Source organism: Epinephelus moara, chromosome 19 (genome assembly GCF_006386435.1).
Source record: "Epinephelus moara isolate mb chromosome 19, YSFRI_EMoa_1.0, whole genome shotgun sequence".
In the NCBI taxonomy this organism is placed as follows: Eukaryota; Metazoa; Chordata; class Actinopteri; order Perciformes; family Serranidae; genus Epinephelus; species Epinephelus moara.
In genome coordinates, this window is record NC_065524.1 from 29,703,775 (window position 1) to 29,726,940 (window position 23,166).

The 23,166-nt window shown below is 40.9% G+C and overlaps 1 protein-coding gene across 2 annotated transcripts in view; it reads right to left on the minus strand.

Moving 5' to 3' along the window:
• Positions 1–23,166, minus strand: part of LOC126407261 (spectrin beta chain, non-erythrocytic 1) — a 164,646-nt gene that overhangs the window by 63,172 nt on the left and 78,308 nt on the right. For both annotated transcript variants that reach the window (XM_050072025.1, XM_050072024.1), the window contains one exon: positions 4,712–4,863. In XM_050072025.1, the coding sequence (XP_049927982.1) occupies positions 4,712–4,863 (152 nt within the window). The remainder of the gene's footprint in view (positions 1–4,711; positions 4,864–23,166) is intronic.

Sequence of the window (23,166 nt, forward strand, 5' to 3'; positions counted from 1 at the left end):
AATCCGTATCCGTATAAATACTGACAGTCCCAAGGGCATTATATCTGCATTTAGTACTTTTATTTTTAATACTTTAAGTACATTTTGTAACAATACTCAGATGCTTTTACCGAGTATTTTCAATGAACAACTTTTACTGGTAGTGGAGTATTTTTGCTGTGTGGTATTACTACTACTGACACTGACACCACAGTGCTCAGCTGTTTTAGGAAGTTATTGAGCCTTGAAAAAATACACATATTAACTATATAGTTGTGAGGTGTTTTTAAAGATTTACGCCTTCAATAGGAGCCAATGTCAGCAGTGAGATCGACTGACACATCCATGGCTTTGGTTTTTTTATGGGATATGTTTACAGTTGGAAAAATGAAGAATAACATCATCTCTTTGTGTGCTGCGTTAGTCAGACATCTGCTAACCAGTGTTGAAGCCATTTCACCATGTTCCCACATCTTATGATTTAACCATGTGAGAATAATGTCGTCATAAGCAACAGAAATGACAGACACACTATGAGAAGAACTCCCTGGAATGATCCTTTAAATCCTCTCTCGGCCTCTGCAGTGTGGAAACAGCCGCTCGCTCTCAGATTCTTCTGCTGCTCCTGGAGGCGTTTTGGCTCCATGAAAACCCTCAAAGTTACTCAATGACTCCTTTCACAACTCTAACACCCCCCACACTGTCTCCCACTGTTATTCCCCTACATCCATCCTGCTCACCACTTCACCATCACCCAGCTTCTCTGGTTTATGTTTTATCAAAGTCCCCTTCTTTCCCTCTTTCTCCCTCCATGTCCACACATTATTCCTTCCTCTTTTGCTTTGCTCGTCGTCTTTCCACTTTTCACTTCCTCCTCCATGATAATGCCACAGATTGCTCTCTGCCCTCACAAAAAAACAACCAAAAAAACTACAGAATAATTTAAGTATAACATGAACGTAAAATAATCGGAAAAAAAGAGTTAATTCCAATTCCTGGCCGAGTGTTTAGCTGTGTTTTCCTTCTCTGTGTGTTTGACAGGTTGTGAAAAGGCCGGATGACAGTAGAGCTGAAGAGGCTCGAGACGCGGCCAAGAAGAAGAAGGAAAAAGAAATAGAAGACGACGAAGAAGAGGAGGGGAGTTTGGCTTGGAGCACTGAAGTCACAAGGCGGGGGGTGAAATTGGGACCATCTGAGCGGGTTTGTTCATGTGTGACTGTGTGTGTGTGTGTGTGTGTGTTTCTGCAGAGTTCACGGAGTTAAATTTAAGACTATTTGAGACATGTTTAATACCACACAGAATACAGTTTTATGCGATCATGATCCTGAGTGGATGACGGAAAAGCAGCGGGGGGCAATATGACCTGAATTATTTATTATATCACATTTTTCAGTCCTTCCCTGCAGTACAGTATATAACAATGATTCCAAGTGATATAATGAATCAGTCAACATGGCCTAGAAGCAAAAAACTGACACATCTAAAACTGTCATAAATTGTATATAGTAATCACCTTCCTAGGCTCTCTATGTAGTAGGCTGCCGCCTAATAGTCAACCCAACGTTAGTCGACCAGAAAGGTCATAAGTTAGTTAGACTGGACCATGTGGGACTTTAATTTGAAAGGACAGACACAGGAAGTGTCCACACTCAGCAGTCAGACAGGAGTCAGGTTAATTTCCAGGGCTGGTACCTGCGGTTATTCCACAGGCTAGTTAATAACATGTCGGGCAGGAAATCCAAAGTGTGGGATCATTTTGAGAAGGTGAAGGACGAACCCAAGGTGATATGTAAACTCATCTTCATTGGTCGACTACAAACATGACGTACCATCTGAAACATGGAAGTAGCTACATGCCCATTAGCCCACAGCGTCATTAACAGGCGGCTCGCTCAGTGTGTGACGTGCACTTGTAGATAAAATATAGGCCTATATTAATGAAGGTTCATTAGTACGGTTTTGTATTTCTCTGTAATGTAGCACAGTGTTAACAATGTTACTGATACTATTCTTTCTCACACCTTCAACTCAAACCACCAAAATATATCATTTAATAATTACATTCATATCGTAAACATGCGGGCGACTAGTCGACTAATGGCTCTAAATGATGACTATTGGTCGACTAGGAAAATTCTTAGTTGGGGGCAGCCCTACTATAGAGTACCCGAAAAATACTTTAGATTTATGAACCCACGAATGGATACAAGACGCCTGGATAAGGCTGCAGAGGGATTTTCAGAAAGTTTCTTGGGAGTTTCATAACCTTTTTGAACGTCTTTCGTTTAGGCTCAATTGATGTATGCTTGCAACGATATGGTTTCATATTCCAGGCACTGCACTCTCCTTAACACCACTCAATAGACCCACTAAGCTTCCTGGGACCACAGCGAGCCAATGGTGATAACTGTATTGTTTCTGGGGTGAACTATTCCTCCAGTTTTTGCCACAGTCTTCACTCACCCACCATGAGCTTCCTGGCTGCTGCTGCTGCTGCTGCTAGCAGTAGTGACAGTGTTTGACTGAAAGTTGAGAGGTCTCTTGACATGCAGAAACATTTTATAACTCACGTTACAGCCTGCAGCAGCCAACAGACCAGATTTAAAGCTTTTAATACCTTCTGAAGGCTGTTTTTTTCTTCTTCAGGAAACTAAATGCTTCAATGCTCTTTAACACTTTTCAACAGCTGCAGACGCCCTGGAAGAAGAACGGATAGAAACACAAAGCCCCGGCAAGTCCAACAGTAATGTATTCCCGTTGCCGTGGTTACAGCAGAATGGCAGTAACTGTATCTCGGCAGTCTCAAACAAACACACAAACAGAGTGACGGGACTGTGAAGAAAACACACTTACAAACATTTTCTTTTTCTTATTCATGCATGAAATGAAACACTCTTTCCTTTCTGTGATCAAAACTTGTGTCCAATAACAGTAATAAATTTGCAGGATTATTAAATCCGAATCTACAAGCAGCTCAAACATAAAAGTATTGCTGGTCGAGGACAGACTGCTGTCGCTTTGGTTGATTACTTGAATATTTCCATTTTGGATGGTTGGTGGAAAAATGGGACCAAAAATAACAACGACAAACAGATGAGTGGAAGAATTAAGTCAACAGCTGAGAATCTGTTTCTGTTGCGCCTCAACCATCATGAGAGTCACAGCATCAGACAGGTTTCAATTAAATATCTGATTTATCCAGTGATGTAAGCCTCCTCACAGGAAGTAAATATGAAGATTAATGAACATTTATTTAAGCTTACCTGTGAGCCACAAACTATATCATTACTTAGTTACAATGCATCACAAATAAACTGAGCAGTGTGTTATCATTAGCAAATACTGCAGTATCTATTCTCGTCTCTGCATTCATGAACTAAACCAAATGTTAAATGGTGTCAACCAAGGTGTTACAGAGCCCAGTTCACACAAACAAACTGCTGCCAGTTTAACATCACACACTCAGTGAGTGACAGTGCGGTGACTCCTGGTTAATGATTGTCAGAGTCGTACATGTCACTGTTCAAACAAGCGGATAAGAAGAGTGGGAGAGTGGAGACACCCGACAGCTGTGTGTGTGCGGCCACAGAGGGATGGGCACTGCTGAGGAAATTAATAATATAATGGAAAACAGAATGTTGCAGTTAAAGCCTTGAATAATGACGAATGTGATTCCTCTTAAGATTTATCTTATTAGTGTAATGAAGAAATTGTCTGCCTTTTCTGTCAGTTTTATTTTCCTCTCTTTTTGTCTTTTCTCTCTCTGAAAACAATTATGTAAAGTCATTTTTATAGACTGATTTATACTGAGAAGAATTTACATCTTATAATTAGCTCATTCAGTGTGGTGTCTCCTTGTTTATTTCAGTCACATTATTTAATTTGTACATTATAAATTATATTAAAATGACAATTATTTCAGAGCTCTTGAGAAGTTGGAACCAGTTGCACGTTAATTTCTGCACAAATTGACATTTTTTTCCTTCAGCATCAAACGCACATGGTTGAGATTAGGAAAAAAGAACAGGGTTTGGCTCAACAATCTTACAGGAAGTGAACACCGGCTTCCAGGGTGAAATTCAGTGGTTGTTGGACCCATCTAACACCCCTCCCGCCACTCTACTTGGATTACTGCCGCCTTAACTTTCATTGTTGTCCCGCTGCGTTTCCCCCTGACGTCACCGGATGCTGTCAAACAATAACAGCGAGTGGTCTCGTATCATGCCATCGTGAAAGGACGGTTCTTTTGTCAAAGGCACTGACCAAGCACCAGTTTTTGACAACTCTGGAGTGAGACTGGGTTGGTTTTTGTATCTTCCGGGCTCCAGGCTGCGACCATTTAGTTGCATTTTGTGACCATGGAGCACTACTGCCACTTGCAAATATTATTTATATATGAACCTGACAGCTGTTAGTTTGTTTTCTACTCACAGTGACTCAATCCTGATGATTCAAGGTGCTGCTGCAACAGTTTGTCTCCGCTAACTGCTAACATCTAACTGTTGACCAGAAGCTTCTTGTAGTACTTTATTTAACATCATTGTAACCGTAGTTTAGTGAGTAATTTAGTATTTTAGTAGTCTACAGTAGTTTAGAGATTTCAAAATATCAAGATATATGTCGTGTATCAAGATTTGGCTTAAAAATACTGTAATATTATTTATAGGCCGTATCGCCAAGCCCTTTGCTCCTCTTTTCAAAATAAAAGCCTCTGACAGTGATGCAACCCACCAGCTTCTCTCCTGACAGGACCTCCAGCAGTTTGATGAGCATGCGTCCGTCCCTCAGGTCCATGTAGAGGTCGGTGATCCGACAGGAAACTCTGGACAGGTGCGAGTTTACCCATTTGGTGAAGGTTTTCTTTTGCACTGCCTCACGCTCATCTGAAGGAGACACACAGACAGACAGAGATCAGTGGTCAGTGGAAGAGGAGTTAAGGCTAAAGCAAAATGCAACAGGCTGGAGAACATTATGACAATGGAGGGAAACTCTCTCCAGGAGGAAATCAAAAAGCTCAGGAAAAAGCTGGTAAGTGGACGTTTTGTATTATTTTGTCAAACTCTTGTTTCTAACAGTTTCTGACAGTGCGGCAGGTTTGAGTCCTGCTGAGCGCTGCAGGTGTGTTTGGATGCATACGTGTTTCCTCTGAGTGTGTGTGTTTCAGCATCCCATAGCGTCATTGTTCTTGGAAAGCCGGTCTGTGTGTGTGTGTGTGTGTGTGTGTGTGTGTTTGTATGGGAGAGGTTTCCTGTGTCTGAGAAAGCAGACTAAATCTAAATCACTGCTGTAAATATTCTCTCACACACACACACACACACACGAAGTGCAGCCTGACAGCAAACACCTGCTGTCTGCAACACAACTTAGTTTGTGTCCCACAGGCCTGATGGTTACTGTTACACTCACACACACACACACACACAGTTGCAGAGACTCTGAGTATGTGTGTACAGTATATCAGAGTGTTTCCTCGGCTGAACTCTGGCTCAGTTGCCATGACAACCCCGTCGCAGGAGGAAGTTGCACAAGGAGGAGAGGGTGTGACCCCCCTCCACACACACACATACACACACTCACGCAGCTGCAAAGTTTTTACACTCCAGTGATTTCTGTCACTTTTTTGCAGAAACAGTTTTAAAACAAAAGTCGACAGCAGATTCAGTTTCTCCTCAGTGAACATTCAAAACGAGCAGCAGTGAAGACAGAGGTCAAAGGTCACAGCAGGCTGACGACACGAGCAGTGACACTTCCAACCTGTGTCAGTTTTCAGGATTTCAAATGTGTAAACGTAAGACTTGTTTCCCTCTCAGTGAAGGTCTGCTTCCTTACTTCAACTTTTCCTCAAATTTAAAATCTGTAGAACTCGTTGGGATGATTGCTATTTGAGTTAACAAGAGACGCTGCAGCTACAACAATATGAAATTGACACAGAAACTTTATTTAATGTGGATTACTCATGTAATCCTCTTGTTTTTCTGATGACAGAAAAGCGAAGTTTTAGCTCTTATCCAGCTGCTGATGTTATTAAAACACACAAACACCTCCTGTATTTATTAAAACTGTCTTTGCTTACGGTCCCTTAATTTACATTCACATCATTTAGGATGGAAGGCAGCAGTGGGGAAAGATTTCTATGACTTGCTAACGTTTACATCATCAGACAGCTCGAGACAGCTGCAGAGCTGCTGCAGACTGTACTGGGTCTATAGAGCTAGAGTTAGGTACCATTCACATTTGAACTGATCCTGATTCCGGTACCTGGAATTCAGTACCTCTACCTAATTTCTGTACTTTACTTTTTCTGTAATAAAAAAAATAATTTTTGAGCAAGCTGCAGGGTCAATGTACACGAAGAAGCAAATAACAAGAAGCTCCTCGAAGCTCTGTGGCCGGATCACTGGCTTTGAGAGGCTTCCATCACTTGTCTTGGAGCTCCGTTGCTGGCTTCCAGATTTTGGGCGATTTGAGGCGCTTACTCCTCTTGTCTAAACCTGGCGTCCTCACCCAGATGTGCTCTCAGGTATCAACATTTGGCAACAATGTAATAGTAAATGGACTGCACTTGTATGGCGCTTTCCTATCCTTCCAACCACCCAAAGCGCTTTTGCGCTCCAGGTCACATTCACCCCTTCACACACTGGTAGCCAAGGCTACCATGCAAGGTGCCACCTACTTCTCAGTAACCATTCACATGCTCTCACACACATTTAGGGTTCAGATTCTTGCCCAAGGATACTTTAACATCCTGTATCTTCCGATTAGTGGACGACCTGCTCTATCTCCGCTTAATTAACTCAGAGGATGAACTTAAGCTGAAACAAGGCATCCATTTTTGTTTGCTTTTCCTAGCAATGCTCTAATATTAAGGGCTAAGTCAGATATATCTGCGTTCTCAGAAGAATCAGGGTTTGCTAATTGTATATACGACTCTCACAAAACATGAATTAGGGCTGCAACTAATGATTATTTTCATTGTTCATTAACTTGTTGATTATTTTCTGGATAAATTAATTAGTTGTTTGGTCGTAAAATGTTAGAAAATGGTGAACCATGTTTCCTAAAGCCCATGATGACGTCGTCTAATGTCTTGTTTTGTCCATAAACCAAAGATATTTCGTTTACTGACACAGAGGAGTAAAGAAACCAGAAAACAATGAACACAAATGAACACACACGATGGGACATTTTCTCAGCAACAGTCGGGTCAGAGTGCATGAACTCGGTGCAGAAAATGGGTCATGAATAAACTCTGTTTGACCTGAGAGGAAACTGGACTGACTGACACACACGCACACACTCTTACACACACACACACACACACAAACACACACACACAAGTGATAAGAGCTCCTGACTGTTTTAAACATGTAAACAAACATTCATACAAATCTATGACCTTCAGAGTGTGTGTTAGCTCAGAGCAGGACAATAGCTTCAGTGTTCGCTGGCATTCAGCAGCTTTATCACTCAGCACAAACACACTGTGGAGGATTTCTCATATCAGACTGGAGCAACTGGAAATATGTGGACAAGACGTCAACGTCTCCATCTGTTAGTTTGTCCACAGAGAGAAGCAACATGGACGACTGGACGGAGCTAGATATGCTGCATATGTTACAGTCTGCAGTCTGAAATCCTTGACTTTAAAAAGCTCACACACACAGCCACACACCAGCGGCCAAAGACTCAGAATAATGTTCATCCTGGCTGCAGTATAATCTGATAAAAATACTGATTTGGCACAAATGTTTTTTGGGTTTTTTTTAAATTAACTTTGACAAACAGAAATGTGAAATGTGTCAGTCTTGTCAAACATGTTAAAGTTGCAGAAAGTAAAATTTTACAGTCTGTCTTGACACAAACTGACAATGATGTAGAAGTGGTAGTCTGTGGATGAAAATGATCTGTTGCTGCTCCGTTACTTCCAGAAGAGACTTTATAAACAGGAAGAGTTAACTCAGATTTTGTACTCCATCATGGTGTCAAAAATATCTTGACATTTTATATATTTATCAGTGCATATCAATTTTGAATTTTTGTAACAACTTGAATTCTAGTCGCCCGCATGTTTACGATATTAATGTAATGATTAAATGATATATTTTACATACACACTGAGCGAGCTGCCTGTTAATGACACTGTGGGCTAATGGGCATGTAGCTACTTCCATGTTTCAGATGATACGTCATGTTTGTAGTCGACCAATGAAGATGAGTTTACATATCACCTTGGGTTCGTCCTTCACCTTCTCAAAATGATCCCACACTTTGGATTTCCTGCCCGACATGTTATTAACTAGCCTGTGGAATAACCGCAGGTACCAGCCCTGGAAATTAACGTGATTCTTAGTTTTAGCTTCATCCACAAACTTTGAAAAGTCTTTCAAAGTTAGCTTGCTGCACTGTGCAAAAATAGTTTCTGATATAATTATATTTTTATATATGAATTTGAGAAAATAATGCAGCATTGGCAGATTTAAATTGTTCCCTGCTTTCATTACATTTCAACTAAATCTAAAAGCCTGTACTGACTGACTGAAATTAAATGACAGAGCAGACTGTCACCATGAACAACAGTACTTAAAAAATACATATGTAATAATAAATGGGCACCATTTTATTTAAACTCAGTCTTGACTGATTGCAAAGCTGTTGTGTTATATCAAATTTATCATTTATACACAAACGCCACGGACGAGACTCCGTCTGTGATTTGACGCTGGTCTCGTCTCCAGCCTTTGTTTGATTCGCCTAAACAAACCTTAACCATGTAGCTGGCAGATAATATGAATTGTTCTGGTCATATGGGTCATCCTGACAAACAAACACATCCTGTTTTGCTGTTTATGTGTTCAGTTTTTTTTATATCCAATCCTTGTGGTCTATTTTTCCACCACCTGGGTGAAGACTGATGCCTCATTTGAAAGGTGGGATATAGCTGGTTAGTGCAGTGCTGTTGCCTCATAACCTCCTGTTTCAAAGGGGTACATGTGAAATATTTAAATTAAATCTCAAAATAGAATACGTCAAAAGTGTGTGTGTGTGTGTGTGTGTTATCTATCCTGCAGAGCCGGCCTGAGAATCTGTATGTTGGGATTAGCGGTGTGTCTTATCTCCATCTTCACGTTTCTTCCTGTATTTCTAAAAACAGGGGTGTGAGTCCACTTGTCCACTACACGCTATGTGGCCCCTGTGTGTGTGTGTGTGTGTGTGTGTGTGTGTGTGTGTGTGTGTGTGTTGGGGCTTCCCCTTCCTGTGCTGAAAAAGAAGCAGATGCTCGTCCCAGCAGGAAAATGTGTTTACACTCACATACAGACACACAAAGACTGCTTGACTACACCCATGAGTAGCGTCTGTGTGTGTGTGTGTGTGTGTGTGTGTGTGCTGGGACTGGACCATGAGTGTGTATGATATCACTTCTATCAAGATTCAAAAATGCTGCTCTGCCCAGTTCCCTCTTTTTCCAGTCTTTCAACATGGTTTCATTTCTCTAAATACTCAAACATTTCTCATGTTTTTCATCAATATTGATTATGAGAAATACTGTGTTATTAATGGCCTCTGACCAGTTACACCAGAGCCACCCCCTTAGATTACACTGCTGTAACAGCCTCTATGCTTTATGCATCAGGTTTATCTCATCTGTGAAGTGAAAACATCACATTTTGACAACGTTAACAGAGAAAAACTTGTTCCAAGTTCAGTCATTAAAGGGAAACTTCAGTACCTTTTAACCTGGATCTTATTTTCCCAAGTTTTTGTGTCTAAGTTCAAACAATTTTGAATTTGGTCCAGCACTGAGAGACTGAGAGAGAGAGAGAGAGAGAGAGAGAGAGAGAGAGGGCTGCAGCTGCCAAACAGGCTGGATGTAATCCCTGCAGGCTGTTGTGCACCGTCAGTTTACATCAACTAAAGGTGCTTGTTTTGCCACTGATACGTGTCGGACAACATTATGAAAAAGGATCCTGACACAGAAATCAAACATTTTCTTTACCTTTCGCTGGTCTGTTTATTATTTAGAACAAATCTCGCTCAAGGAGAGGTCTTGTTCTGAAATCTGATGGACTTTTCCACATCATCAAAATCAGCTAAATCTTCAGCCATGACATTGAAAATCTTTTAGATAACACTAAGCTACACTTTGTGCACTCTAACACATCAAACTCTTCCAGGCACTTCTCTCTACAACTCTCACTAACATTTCCACCGTTGTGTTTCCTGCTCCTTGGGTGAGACTTGAAAAAGTAAAGAAAAAATTGTTTATTTTCTCTGTAGGAGTATTTCCTCGTGTTGTCAGACACTAATAAAAACATTCTGAGTGCCAAAAATAAGAACTTCAGTGGATGTAAAATGACTGATTACATTGCAGCCTGTTTCGCTGCTGTGGCTGCAGCGCTCTCTCTCAATACAGGACCAATTTCAAAAACTGCTCCCCACATTAGTCATGTAGACACAAAAACACAGGGGAACAGTTTCCAGGTTTAAAAAATACCAACATTTTCTTTTAAATCTTAATATTCTGTGGAGCACCGCTCCTGATTGGCTGCTGACAGCGCTGTCAGCCGACATGGCAAAACAGGAAGTGGTGGCACTGTCTAGTTTGGAGTAGTTAGAGCAGTAAACAGTGGTAGTTAAAGTAATTTTCAGACAAAACTCAGAATATTTAAGGCTACAGATTGACATGTTGTTATCCTGCACTGCTCTGTGCACAGTGATTAAAATTGTCCTTAAAAATTACATTTGACTGAATATTTGGATTGTTTTCTGACAATATAAATGCAAAGTAGGCTCCAGGTCTTATCAGTGTCTGGAGACAGTGATAATATTTATCATTATTTTCAGCCTTTATAATAACAGACTGAATCATTACTTGGTATTTTAATAGGAATGCACCGATTGTGAATGTTTAAAATAACAATTTGGCTAGCTGATGTTTTTTTTTCTTGTTGTTTCATTTGTTTTTATAAAAATAACTGAACTGTTTTAAAGTAATTACGTCTTTTATTATGTTGGAATGAGCACAAATTCAATCATGTGAATTCACGAAACCTGTAAGTACAACCTTTCTTACATTAAAAAAACCTTTAAAAAAGCTGCTTTAAAAGCCATTTTACTGTAAATAACATTCCATAATTCCCTCCCTAATATCTATTTTATATAGCTGTGAAATTATCAACACATTTCTCCTTCAAACAGCTGGATTTCTCAGCCAAAACTACATTTTACAGGATTACATTTGAACACATCATGAGAATGTCATCATTTACTTTTGTCCAATCATCATTTTTACTGAAGAGAGCTTGAACGCACCATAATGTAAAACTCAATGCAACCTCTATGAACTGTTAGCTGCAGCCACCAGCTGCTAACAGCTAACAGCTGATGTTAACTAGCTCCTCTAGGGTTATAACGGTATGAGATTTTCACGGTGCGAAAATATCGCAGTTTCACGGTATTACAGAATTATTATTATTACTATTATTATAGGTCAAAGTGAGCCTTAAAGGAATTAAAACAGAGGATTATTTTGGTTTGAACAAACTTTACTAACTATAATTTAAACTTGAAACCATATTTTAAATGAAAGTTTGTCTAAAAAGTAAAATAAAGTTGAGACTGACCACTGCAGCCCTACTTGAAACCATTTTTTAAAGGAAGTCTTTGTATAAAAGTCTCCCTAAAATAAAGGTGTGATTATCTGTCCAGTTGCATTTTTTCAACGTCGTAGATAAGCAAATGTACACGGTATGATAAGCGTCACTTTTAGTATCACAGTATACCTTTAAACCAGTATACTGCTGCACCCCTACTCTCCTCCTGCTGATATCAACATGGAACATGATGTAGCATTATCAGGAAACAATACTGTGCATGTCCTGACGCATCAATAATGAGTTTATGTGTCTTTTTGTCCTGACGGAGAAAGTCTCTGTCACAAGCACCTTTTCTTTTGTCCCCAGGACGACTGGACGCCGTTAGTCTCGAGTCCTACTTCTTAGCCTGCGCAAAACTGATGTGACACAACAGGAAACCATCAGCCACTGCCATTGGTCAATGTCATCTTATGTGCTGATAGGCCGATTGCAGTCAACGTGGTGAATATCAGCTGATACCGATGTGCAGCAGATAAATCAGTGCATCTCTACAGATTAACCACTGATGACAATATGTTTCAGCTGCAGCTTGAGTTCACTCCAGGTGAGTGTTTGCATTGAGCTAATGAAGAGGTTTGACCTGCAAATGTTAAACTACACACACACACACACACACACACACACACACACACACACACACACACACACACAGCTAAGCAGAACTCAATGTCAATGGCTCCAATTACCTTCTCTGGCTCTACGGATACTGCTGAACACAGCAGTGTGTGTGTGTTTCATTAGAGAGAGAAGAGACAGTGATGTATTGATTGGGTGTCTCTCTGTGGGTCAATAGCGCGCGCACACACACACACACACACACACACACACACACACACACAAAAAGAGACACACGTAATTACAGTGGAGAATGACCTTAACCTGAGCCTGAGGAAACACACACAGACACACACACACACACACACATATATAGAGGCCAGACAGGGTGTGGCCTTGTTTGTCTCCATTGGGACAAAACCCCCAAATGAAATCAGTTTGTCTCCATTGGGACAAAACCCCCAAATGAAATCAGTGTCTCCGCCCACTTTAAATGAGCCACGCACACACAGACACACACACACACAGTCACAGGAATGTGCAGGCTGAACATCATGTGAGGTGCATCATTCCTCGTATCACTGTGTGAATGCATCACTCTCATACATCACACACAGAGAACAATTGTTAATGCATCATGGGAAGTCAAGGTTGTGATATGACAAGAATTCATAACAGAGTTCAGAGAATGTTACACACACACACACACACACACACACACACACACACACACACTCTTTTGTCCATGTCACTACACACACACACACACAGACAAACACACACTGGTCAGACCAGTGAGGTTTCTGAGGGCAGATAAGAACATTTCAGCTTGTTACTGCCCGCAGCTGATAAACATTATTTTAATTTGGACCATTTTAACTCACAAAAAAATAAAAATCCCCTAAAAATGAAAAAGTAATCCACATCTTTCCAGAGCTTTAAAGAGGAAAAAGACAAACAGAGAAAAGGACAGGACAGGACAGGACAGGACAGGACAGGACAGGACAGGACAGGACAGGACAGGAATGGAAAGGAAAGAACAGGAAAGGACAGGACAGGACAGGACAGGACAAGAAAGGAAAGGAAAGAAAAGGAAAGGAAAGGAAAGGAAAGGAAAGGAAAGGAAAGGACAGGACAGGACAGGACAGGACAGGACAGACAGCCAGATAATGAAATGAAATGGCAGAGCAGAGGAGAAAAGGAAAAAATATGAAGAGTGGAAGTTAGATAACTAGAAAAGAAAGAAAGGAAAGTTAAGGAAACCAAAGAAAGGAAAGGACAAGGTAGGAAAGGAACAAAGGACAGGAAATAGAAAGGAACAAGAGAGGAAAGTGAGGCGTGGAAAAGTAGGAAGAATGGCAGAAAATGAGGCACAAGACGGAAGTGAGAACACGCTCCAGCTGTAACTAAATTTTTCTGTCACTCCAGACGATGAAGGAAACGAGGGAACATCTTTCAAAGGCTGAAGCGTCACTTCAACTGTTTTCAACCTACCAACAGAAAAATTAACATTTCCGCCCTGAGCTGAGCCTTCAGGCTGCGCTTCCCCCCAACTGTGTCTAAACCAAACCAGCTCCACCAATCAGCCCCTTTCATGTATGGATTAGGTTAAGGTCAGGGTCAGGGGTCGTTACCGGGGTTACAGCCTGACCATCAAACAAACAGGAGGCGGGACTTCTGCCTGACAGGTACAACTCAGGGCAGAAAAAACCCTCTGTGGAGCAGCACACTAAAAATGACATATTATATCAAACACACACACACACACACACATTAGTCCACAGCTGTGCTCCCCTGGGTGATGACTGAACACACACACACACACACACACACACACACACACACACACACACACACACACACACCAAGAGACAGATAAAGACACAGTTCAGACAGTGTGTATTAATATGATTTAGTTCAGGAATAAATCTTTGATTTGTTATTATCCAGAGGAGGTGACACCTACACATCCATTCTGTACGTGTGTGTGTGTGTGTGTGTGTGTGTGTGTGTGTGTGTGTGTGTGTGTGTGTGTGTGTGTGTGTGTGTGTGTGTGTTGGTGGGGGATTTTGGGGGAAATGTCTGAACAGTTAGTTATGCTTTCACTGCTTCCTCCCTCATCCAAAAATGACTAATACTTGGTTTTGAGTAGGTGTTACATGCACAGGCAAGCAAACACACACACACACGCACGCACACACACAGCAGAGGAGGAGAAGGAAAGAAAGAAAGACTAAAAGGAGGACAAAGTGGACGAGGTGGGCGACAGGCTGGTTGTCATATAAAAGCAGTTAAGTATTTTGGTAGGAGTGATAAATATACAGGTGATGGACATATTTAATATTTTATTTACAGGTTACAGGTACTTTCTTAATTACATATTTGTAGAAACGTAGTCGCTACGTTTCTCTTAGTTTCTATCTGGTGACGAAACACTACATTTATGTACAGCATAGGCATTGGAAGGAGGTGGTCGGGGCAGCTGGCAGGCGTACAAAGTGTAGGGCCTTGTCACCTGAGGTCTCAGTTATAAAACAGTGTGTAGGATCAATACTGTAAATGTATGTACGGACAAAAGCCAAAAATGGCACGCCCCAAAAAATATTCAACAATTTCTACAATCAGGCTTCCACCTCACCATCTGTATCACCAATTTCCTGTCTCCAAAATGGTTGTAAGCATAAAAAATTCCCTCAAGGTGTTCTTGAGATACTGCGTTCAGAATGCGACGGACAAGATCACAGTGAACTTAACATTTGACCACCAAAATATAATCAGTTCATCCCTGACTCAAAGTGGATGTTTGTGCCAAATGTGAAGAAATTCCCCTAAGGTCTTCTTGAGATATTGCTTTAAGAATGTGATGGACGAGATCACAGTAACCCTGACCTTTGACCACCAAAATCTTATCAGTTCATCCCTGACTCAAAGTGGATGTTTGTGCTAAAATTGAGGAAATTCCCTCAAGGTGTTCTTGAGATAACGCATTCACAAGAATTGGACAGACAACCCGAAGACATAATGTCTCCGGCAACGGATATTGCTAGGGTGGTGGTATAAAAACAATGTTGATTTTGGCGGAAAGCAACTGAAGTATGTCATCACTAAACATTTTTCTGAAATCGTTCAGCCAAATTGTTGGCAACATTAAATTAGCAACATTTATATTAAGAAATATATAATTCAATTTGCATTACATTTCCCTCAAAATGTTTTTGCTGTTTCAAGTTAGTTGTAGATAAACTTAATTTCTAGTAGACGGGGCTGCTGACAAACAGGAGTGTAAGAACGAGAGAGGAAGAGGAGGCAGAGGAGGAGGAAGAGGACAGCCAAGACTATAGACTTTGTGTGTGTGTGTGTGTTAGACAGGCCGAACATATCAAACATCTGTTTCCACTAACAGACAGAGAGGGTCACACACACACCACAGACATGGGAGACTGAACAGAGCCCCGTGTGTGTGTGTGTGTGTGTGTGTTTCCAAATCCAACCCAGTTCTGGGCCATTCACGGTGGATCGTATGACATTAGCCAAACACACACACACACACACACACACGATCATATAACCTTATCAAAATACACACTTCCAGTTTTGCAATTCCAGGATTCCAGCATTCCTGATCTCCCACAGGAGGAGCAGGGAGGCCGCCTAATATTACCCTCACTCAGTGTGTGTGTATGTGCACATGACTTCATATCAGTCTAACGCTGCAGCATGTCTTCACTGTCAACTCAACAATTAATCCTCATTAGATGGAAGTCCCTCCCTCTGTTATACAATGGATCAGTGAGGTCATGATGATGTGTCTTCACTGTAAAACCAAATGAGATTCACTGCAGAGGTTTATTATGCAGGATTCATCACCAGATTCACTCTCGTTCGCTGTTTCTCGCTACATTTGCATTTCTTTTCCGGGCTGTGTCTCTTAGATACCTGCGGCTAATGGTGTGGCACCTTTTCACTATCTTTTCATAAAGCCCCCAATCTCACCTGAGCGCAGTGGGGGTACACAGCCATAAATGTCCCGAACACAGAAAATAGGAAGGAATAGGAAAACACAGGCAGAGGGCTGAGTCTCTGCAGGAAAATACACCACCACACACTGAGAATGGGTTGTCAGTGATGACTGAGAGGTATTTCTTCTATATAAGTCTACACACTGAGGGTTTTCCTAATGAACTAAATAAATAAATCACTTTAAAATCATTAAATGATGTAGTGCCACTCAGTTACCATCACTAAAGGACACTTAGACAACCTGTCATCTTCATCATCTTCGTCGGGTGACAAACATTACTGGAGACTCATCTCACCCTGGTCACCACCTTTTCAACCTGCTGCCCTCTTGAAGGCCAACAATCTCTAAAATCCTGGACTTCCAGATTCCTGAAAAGCTTCTCCCAATATATGACCATGCTTTAAGATATATGCAATAACATCTAAGGATATATCCAGCATGTGGTAAATGGACTGTACTTGTATAACGCCTTTCTGGTCTTCCGACCACTCAAAGCGCTTTTGACACTTGGCCGAGGCTACCATACATGGTGTCACCTGCTACTCAGTAACCATTCACACGCTCTCACACACAGATGGAGCAGCCACTGGGAGCAGTTTGGGGTTCAGTACGACCCGCTCACCCTCTGAGCCACAGCCATGCCCCATATGTCCACTACATATCCTGAATATGTGCGATATTTAATGACTATGTGCGATAACGATAGTTTTTATTCTTATTCATTGTCGTTCTAATTACGTATGAAGTCTTTAATGGGTCTGCTTGTCTGTGGAGTTTCTGTATGTACCACTGGAGGAACCTAATGTCATTGTACAGCTGTGCGATGACAAAAAAGGCAATGAAACTGAAATAGAAAATCTCTCCTCTCCGGCATTTTGATTGCTGAAGTCATTCATAACATTTTTTATTTTAAGTGGTAATACCTTGTATAATTGTTTTATATTATATTGTTTAATTTGATATCGAACTGTATCTATTTTTGCTCGTAGTACTGAGTCAATTAATGCTTTAATCTTTACATATTTGCGATATAAATAGTTGTCTTGCTCCGTTATTAAAATATCTAAATGGACTTTGTTACTCTGAACATCACAAATCTGCAATCGACTAACTGTATTGTATTTTTTGCACTTCTCTTCTCTACCGTTACTACTTCTTTGTTTAATTAGGGAGAAATTAAATATTGAAATAGAGTGGCGTTAATAAAAATTATGCCTTATCAAGAAAAAAGTTTAATTAATTTCTTGGTGCTGCCTCTGAAATGTTGAAAGTTGCTGATTTTCTGTTTTGTATTTAATTAATTCAGTATTTTCAGATTTTGGACTGAAACAAACATTTTAAGACTATTTTCTGATATTTCACAGACTAAATATTTAGTGGATGAATCAGAAAATAGTGAACAGATTAATGAAACATTGTTAGTTGCAGCATTATGTTCAATAACTGTAATGGGTGAGGGGATATGTAGAGTCTGTGTCCATACTGAGTCTGATCTAAAGTTTAGTTTAGTTATATTTGTTCATTTCTCCTCACAGCACATTCAGGCTGAGGTACATTAAATCTGTAACTGAATTTAAATACGTTTCACTCCAGAATAGTTCTGCTTTAAAATATAAAACCTGCCTCACAGTTTCCTTTGATGGTTTCTGAAATAGAATAACAGTGTCTAATCCTGTTTGGTGTAATATCTGTGGAGAGGGGTGTCAGTGAGGCAGAAAGCTTCAGAGAGGATTTAAACATCCACTTCCAGCACCAACAAAACACTTTGAGCCGACAACAGAACCTGACCTGCACAAACATGTGTACAAAAATGCTAAATGAGCGTGAATGTCCTTATGAGCAGGTCAGGAATAAAGTTAATCCAGTGACAGCATGTTCCTCAACAGACAGCAGGAGACTGGCAGATCCTTTCAACCAATCATCACAGGGTACAGCCGGAGACTCGGCCAATCACAGTGACCTCGGTTATTGTGTGAAATACGAGAGCAGAGTCCAAATGAATGGATGTGAATGACACACACACACTCACACACACAGTGCTGCAGTGTATTCCCATTGGAGGAGAAAGTGAGCCAAAATTGGGAACAGAGGCCTATTGAGAGCTGCTCAACACACTGACTGACTGACTGATTATCAGACTGTTAAACTGACTGAAGCCATATGTCTGTTGACTCAGAGCCATTTCCAGCCTCAACTGTTTCAGAGTTTATTTGGGTAGAGTCCAAGTCAAGTTTCGAGTCTTTAAACAAGTTAATTGCTCTAATTGTGTAATAGTAATAGTGTGCGATAGTGTTTCAGGTCTCAGAAGCATCAGAGAGCTCCTTGTTTCTTTGCTGCTCAAAGACTGATCAATAGTTTAACTTGCAGTTTTTATTTGCGTAACAGTAACTCATGATGAACCCAAGACAAGAGAAACATGTAGTTTCTGCCCTTAGTCATCTAAGAACTTAGAGGCTGTTTATTGGGCTGCCCCTTAAAAGTCGGAGAGTGGAATCGTCAGTCGGAGACCCCTCAGTCGACTGTGACTCCTTCAAGTTGAGCAGTCGCTTTTTTGTTTATGCTACTCAGTGTGCTTTGCAGTGTACTTCTGGGGACATTTTGGTCCCTAGATTTTGATGTAGAGTGAGGGCTCTTGACTTTCACGCTACTCTTTGCAACATTGGAAATTAGCACTAGCCATCTACTGGTAAAACATGCAAGTGGCTGCTAGATCTGCTTTATTCAGCAGCCAAAAAACAATGGTAGCCCACTGAGTGGCTAGTAGATTTTGTGAACCACCAGCCTCAGTGGCTGAAGGACAAAAAAGTTACTTTCCAACCCCGACTCTTTGGTACAGACAGCTGCAGATGTGATGCAGCAGCAAAGAGGAACAGAAACTTTCTGAGATGACATTATTTTCTCTTTTCTGCACAGATACAAAGTACGACACAATATCTGGTTTTTGTTTGATATTTCGTGCTGGCAAAATATGCTGTTGAACATTCACGATACCTTGAGTCCTGTTGTTGAATCGTTGAATATTCGTATTAAACGGCCAAACCTGAATCAACTGACATAATTCTCAGTCAGATACAGCCCTATAGTTTACACCTGATATTACATAATCATACATTATGGTGATGTGAACACACGTGGACAGCCGAGACACATCACAGTTCACACTTGTGTCTATCATGTGTACAGCTGTAGGTATCACAGTGGACGACCATACAACAACTCATACAGCTTGTTGTAAAATGGGCAAGTGACCAAAACAACCACTACATCCTGCACTGATGACACAGTGAGACTCATTAGCATTTAGATATGTAGTCAAAGGTGTCCCAGACCACCCTGGCAAGTGGTTTAAGTGGTCAGATCACCATGTGTCTTGGTGGTCGTTTACACGTGGTCGTATTTAGCGCTGTCCATTTGTGATCACATCACCCTAGATGCATAAACAGGCTCTTATTTCACCTTCAACTTATCTTGAGTGGATGTCACTGAGCAGAACATGTCACTTGTTGTTGTTGCTTTTTATCATGTTAAACTTAAATATTTTGTCCAGTTGTGCTGACATTGTTTTATTTTGTTGAGCACCACCATCTGAAAACAAGATGCTGCATCTCAAGATGTTTTTCCTGATTAAAGATTTCCCAATATGTTTGGTGAGGATGTGACTCAGAATACAGCTGCATCAATTGGTAACCATTCAAACTATGTTTTGGATTTTGGATTGTGAAAATTAAGAGTTAAACTCAGGCTTATCTTGATCCAAAGTCCTTTGTGGAAGTTGGATTGACCCAACACATCAGTCCAAGTCAATCAACTCTATTTTTTTCTCTTTTTAGCCTTTATATGTTTAGATTTTGGCAGATAGTCTCCATTAAAGATATGCTGAATCAGCTTCTAGCAGCTCTAGTTTGCAGTGTACCTTTGAATATTCAGACAGCTATCACTGGAATACTTTGATACTGAAGAAAACTTAAAAATATGATGATCTCAGGCAAGTTATGCAGTTATAAGAAACGGCTTTTTTTGCTTTTTCCAAAACCAATTTATGGGTGTTTATTCACAATGGACATCAAGGATAATGATATTCTCAACAAGTGTGAGCCACACTGAATCTAAAAATATATGTATCATCTCTGTGTGTTCATTATGTCTGAATTAGTGTCCTCCTTCTCATAACGTCAAATAAACCCAACAAACCTTAACTAGGATTCCCATAAGAGACTTCAGATCAGGATGTTGCAGTTTGTGGTCTCGCACATGCACATCAGCAACGCCACCTCACTGAATGCTACAGTACACAAGAAAAGATACACAAAAGCTGCCTCGCTCAACAAGCAGCTACATTCACACTTTACAAAGTAATGCATCCTTGAAGGAAACACAGCCAAGCCCATTTCATATATTCATTCCTGCTGCAGGTCGTTACAAAACAAGACGAGAGATAAGATCACTTTCTCTGACACGCACACACACACTTTCTTAACCTATCACACAACTGTCACACCTGCTCAGGCAAAACCCTCTGGATGGTTTCGTTATATTCAAATCAGCTATTTGTGATTTATGAGTTCAAAATGCAAAAACACTTGATTCAAGAGTTGTGGGAAGTTTGACTTCATTTCATTTGTGTGAGTGTTCGTGGCCCCGCTGCTCCCTTCACACTGACAGCTGCATAAAGACTCCATGCCTTCCTCCTTCCTCTTTCTCTCCCGTCATGCTGGGGTCATCGACACACAAACAAACAGGCTTTTCAGCATCACTGTCAGAGCTGCCTCACAAAGCTCTCCACTGTCACAGCCACCAGGAAACAAAATGGTGTCCATATAAATCAACTTTTCTTCATTACAGTCGCCATGCTAACTTCACCACAGTCACTGGTGGATGACTGGAATTCCTCGTCGCTGAGGAAAGACACTCTCTGTGGGTGTGTGTGTATGTCACTGTGATGCTAATGAAACGGCGTCAGAGTGCCACAGACATTCATCATTATCTAATAACTTTCCTCCAGTATTTTACCAGCTGACACAAACTGAAACAGCTAAATCCTGAGCTTGGTGTCAGCATCTGTCTATCTCAGTACTGCATGTTTAAAGATCCAGTGTGTAGGACTTGGGGGGATATATTGGCAGGAACGGAATATAATTTATAAAGTATGTTTTCTTTAGTGTTTATTTACCTGAAAATAAGAATCGTTGTATTTTCTTTACCATAGATTGAGTCAGCTATATCTACATAGGCAGCAGGTCCTCATTTATGGAGATCGCCATGTTGCACTGCCATGTTTCTACAGTAGCCCACAACAGACAAACCAAATACCGTATTAGATTTCGCTTCGATTCGCGTTTCTGCACAATGGCCATCACAGTTAGAAGCCCACCTGTAGTCGGAATAGTCGGAAAAACACTGACTTGTGACATGAAACTGCTTAATTCAGTGTTTTTACTGGTTTAAATTACAGGGTTTGTTTGTTTTGGAGAAGAAAAAACCTCAGCGGATAATTTGGATCCTGGTGAAAACTTCCTCAACGTCTGGATCTTAAGTTATCAGACAGAAAAAAAAGGTGAGCACACATTGGGCAAGCCGTGGGCGTGCCTCCCGTCTGTGACATGGCAAACAGCATTCGAGAAACAATCATTTGTAACATGAAACTCCTTCATTTTGTGTTTTACCAGTTTCAACCATTTATTAATTCATTCATTTTCTGTAACCACTTATCCTTTTAGGGGTTATGGGGGGGCCTATCCTAGCTGACACTGGGCGAGAGGCGAGGTACACCCTGGACACGTCACCAGACTATTGCAGGGGTTAGTCACCTGTGGGGTCTCATTTATAAAACTAAATACTAAAAATGTAAGTACACACAAAAGTTTTCTTTTGTTTTTTTCTGGTGTGTCACATTCGACATTGCAGACAGGCCAGAAAATGAGACCAGTATAATGTTACAGTGGTTACTTCTTTTTTATATCTCTTACTTATTCAGTCTCTCTTTCTGAAACTCAGTGCTGACTAAATTTGGATTCATGTTCGAACGCTGCTTGAGCAGAGATGGATGGTGTTTTGTGGCTCCTCTCTGCATTGTGCCGGCGAAGGGGCTAAAATTAGCGAGTCCAAACGGGTGTATTTTCATCACTGCCGATCGAAGCTGATCAGAACTGGAATCCATAAATAAGTGACTACTGCAGAGTCATTTCACCCTGGAGTGAATACTGACTGTAACCTTTGCCATTACGTACAAAAAACAGATGTTTGCAGGTTTTTTTTAACAGTGTGAAAAGAGCGGAATAGATAACTAATTAAATTAAGTTGCAGGGACTTAAGGAAAAGCTGTACCCCAACTCAGTGAATTTTGGTCTGAATCATGTGGCTTCATGGTGGTTTGAACAAAAAGAAAGTGATTAAAGACGTCTCCATTTTAGTTATTTAGTGGTTTGAGTCAACTTCTCCTTTTTTAAAAATAACTCTGTTGTTCATCATGTGCAGCTGATAATCTGAACACACACACACACACACACACACACACACACCCACACACACCCACCCAACTTGTTTTTAGTTTATATTTAGATTTCTTACTTTATGATATTTTACCCTCTGTGGGCTCAGATAAGCCCCGCCCCCCTCTCCCCGCTGTTGTGAGCATGCTCAGTTGAGCGTTTCAATCAAAGAGCCCTTTCATGCTACAGATCTACGGGTGGAACAAGACGACGCGATAACACACACACACACACACATACACACACACACACACACACACACACACACACACACACAGAGTGGTTTCCCTGTTCTTCCTCAGACTGTCACACACACACTCTGAAAACACGGCTCCTTCCTCACACACTTACTCATGTCACCTTCAACAATAACACTATTCTTCGTCCCTCTCTGTCTCTGTAACTGATACTCCTCGCTCCAGCTCAGGTGAAGGTTTCTGGATTGTTTCCATGTTGTCAACTATTTTT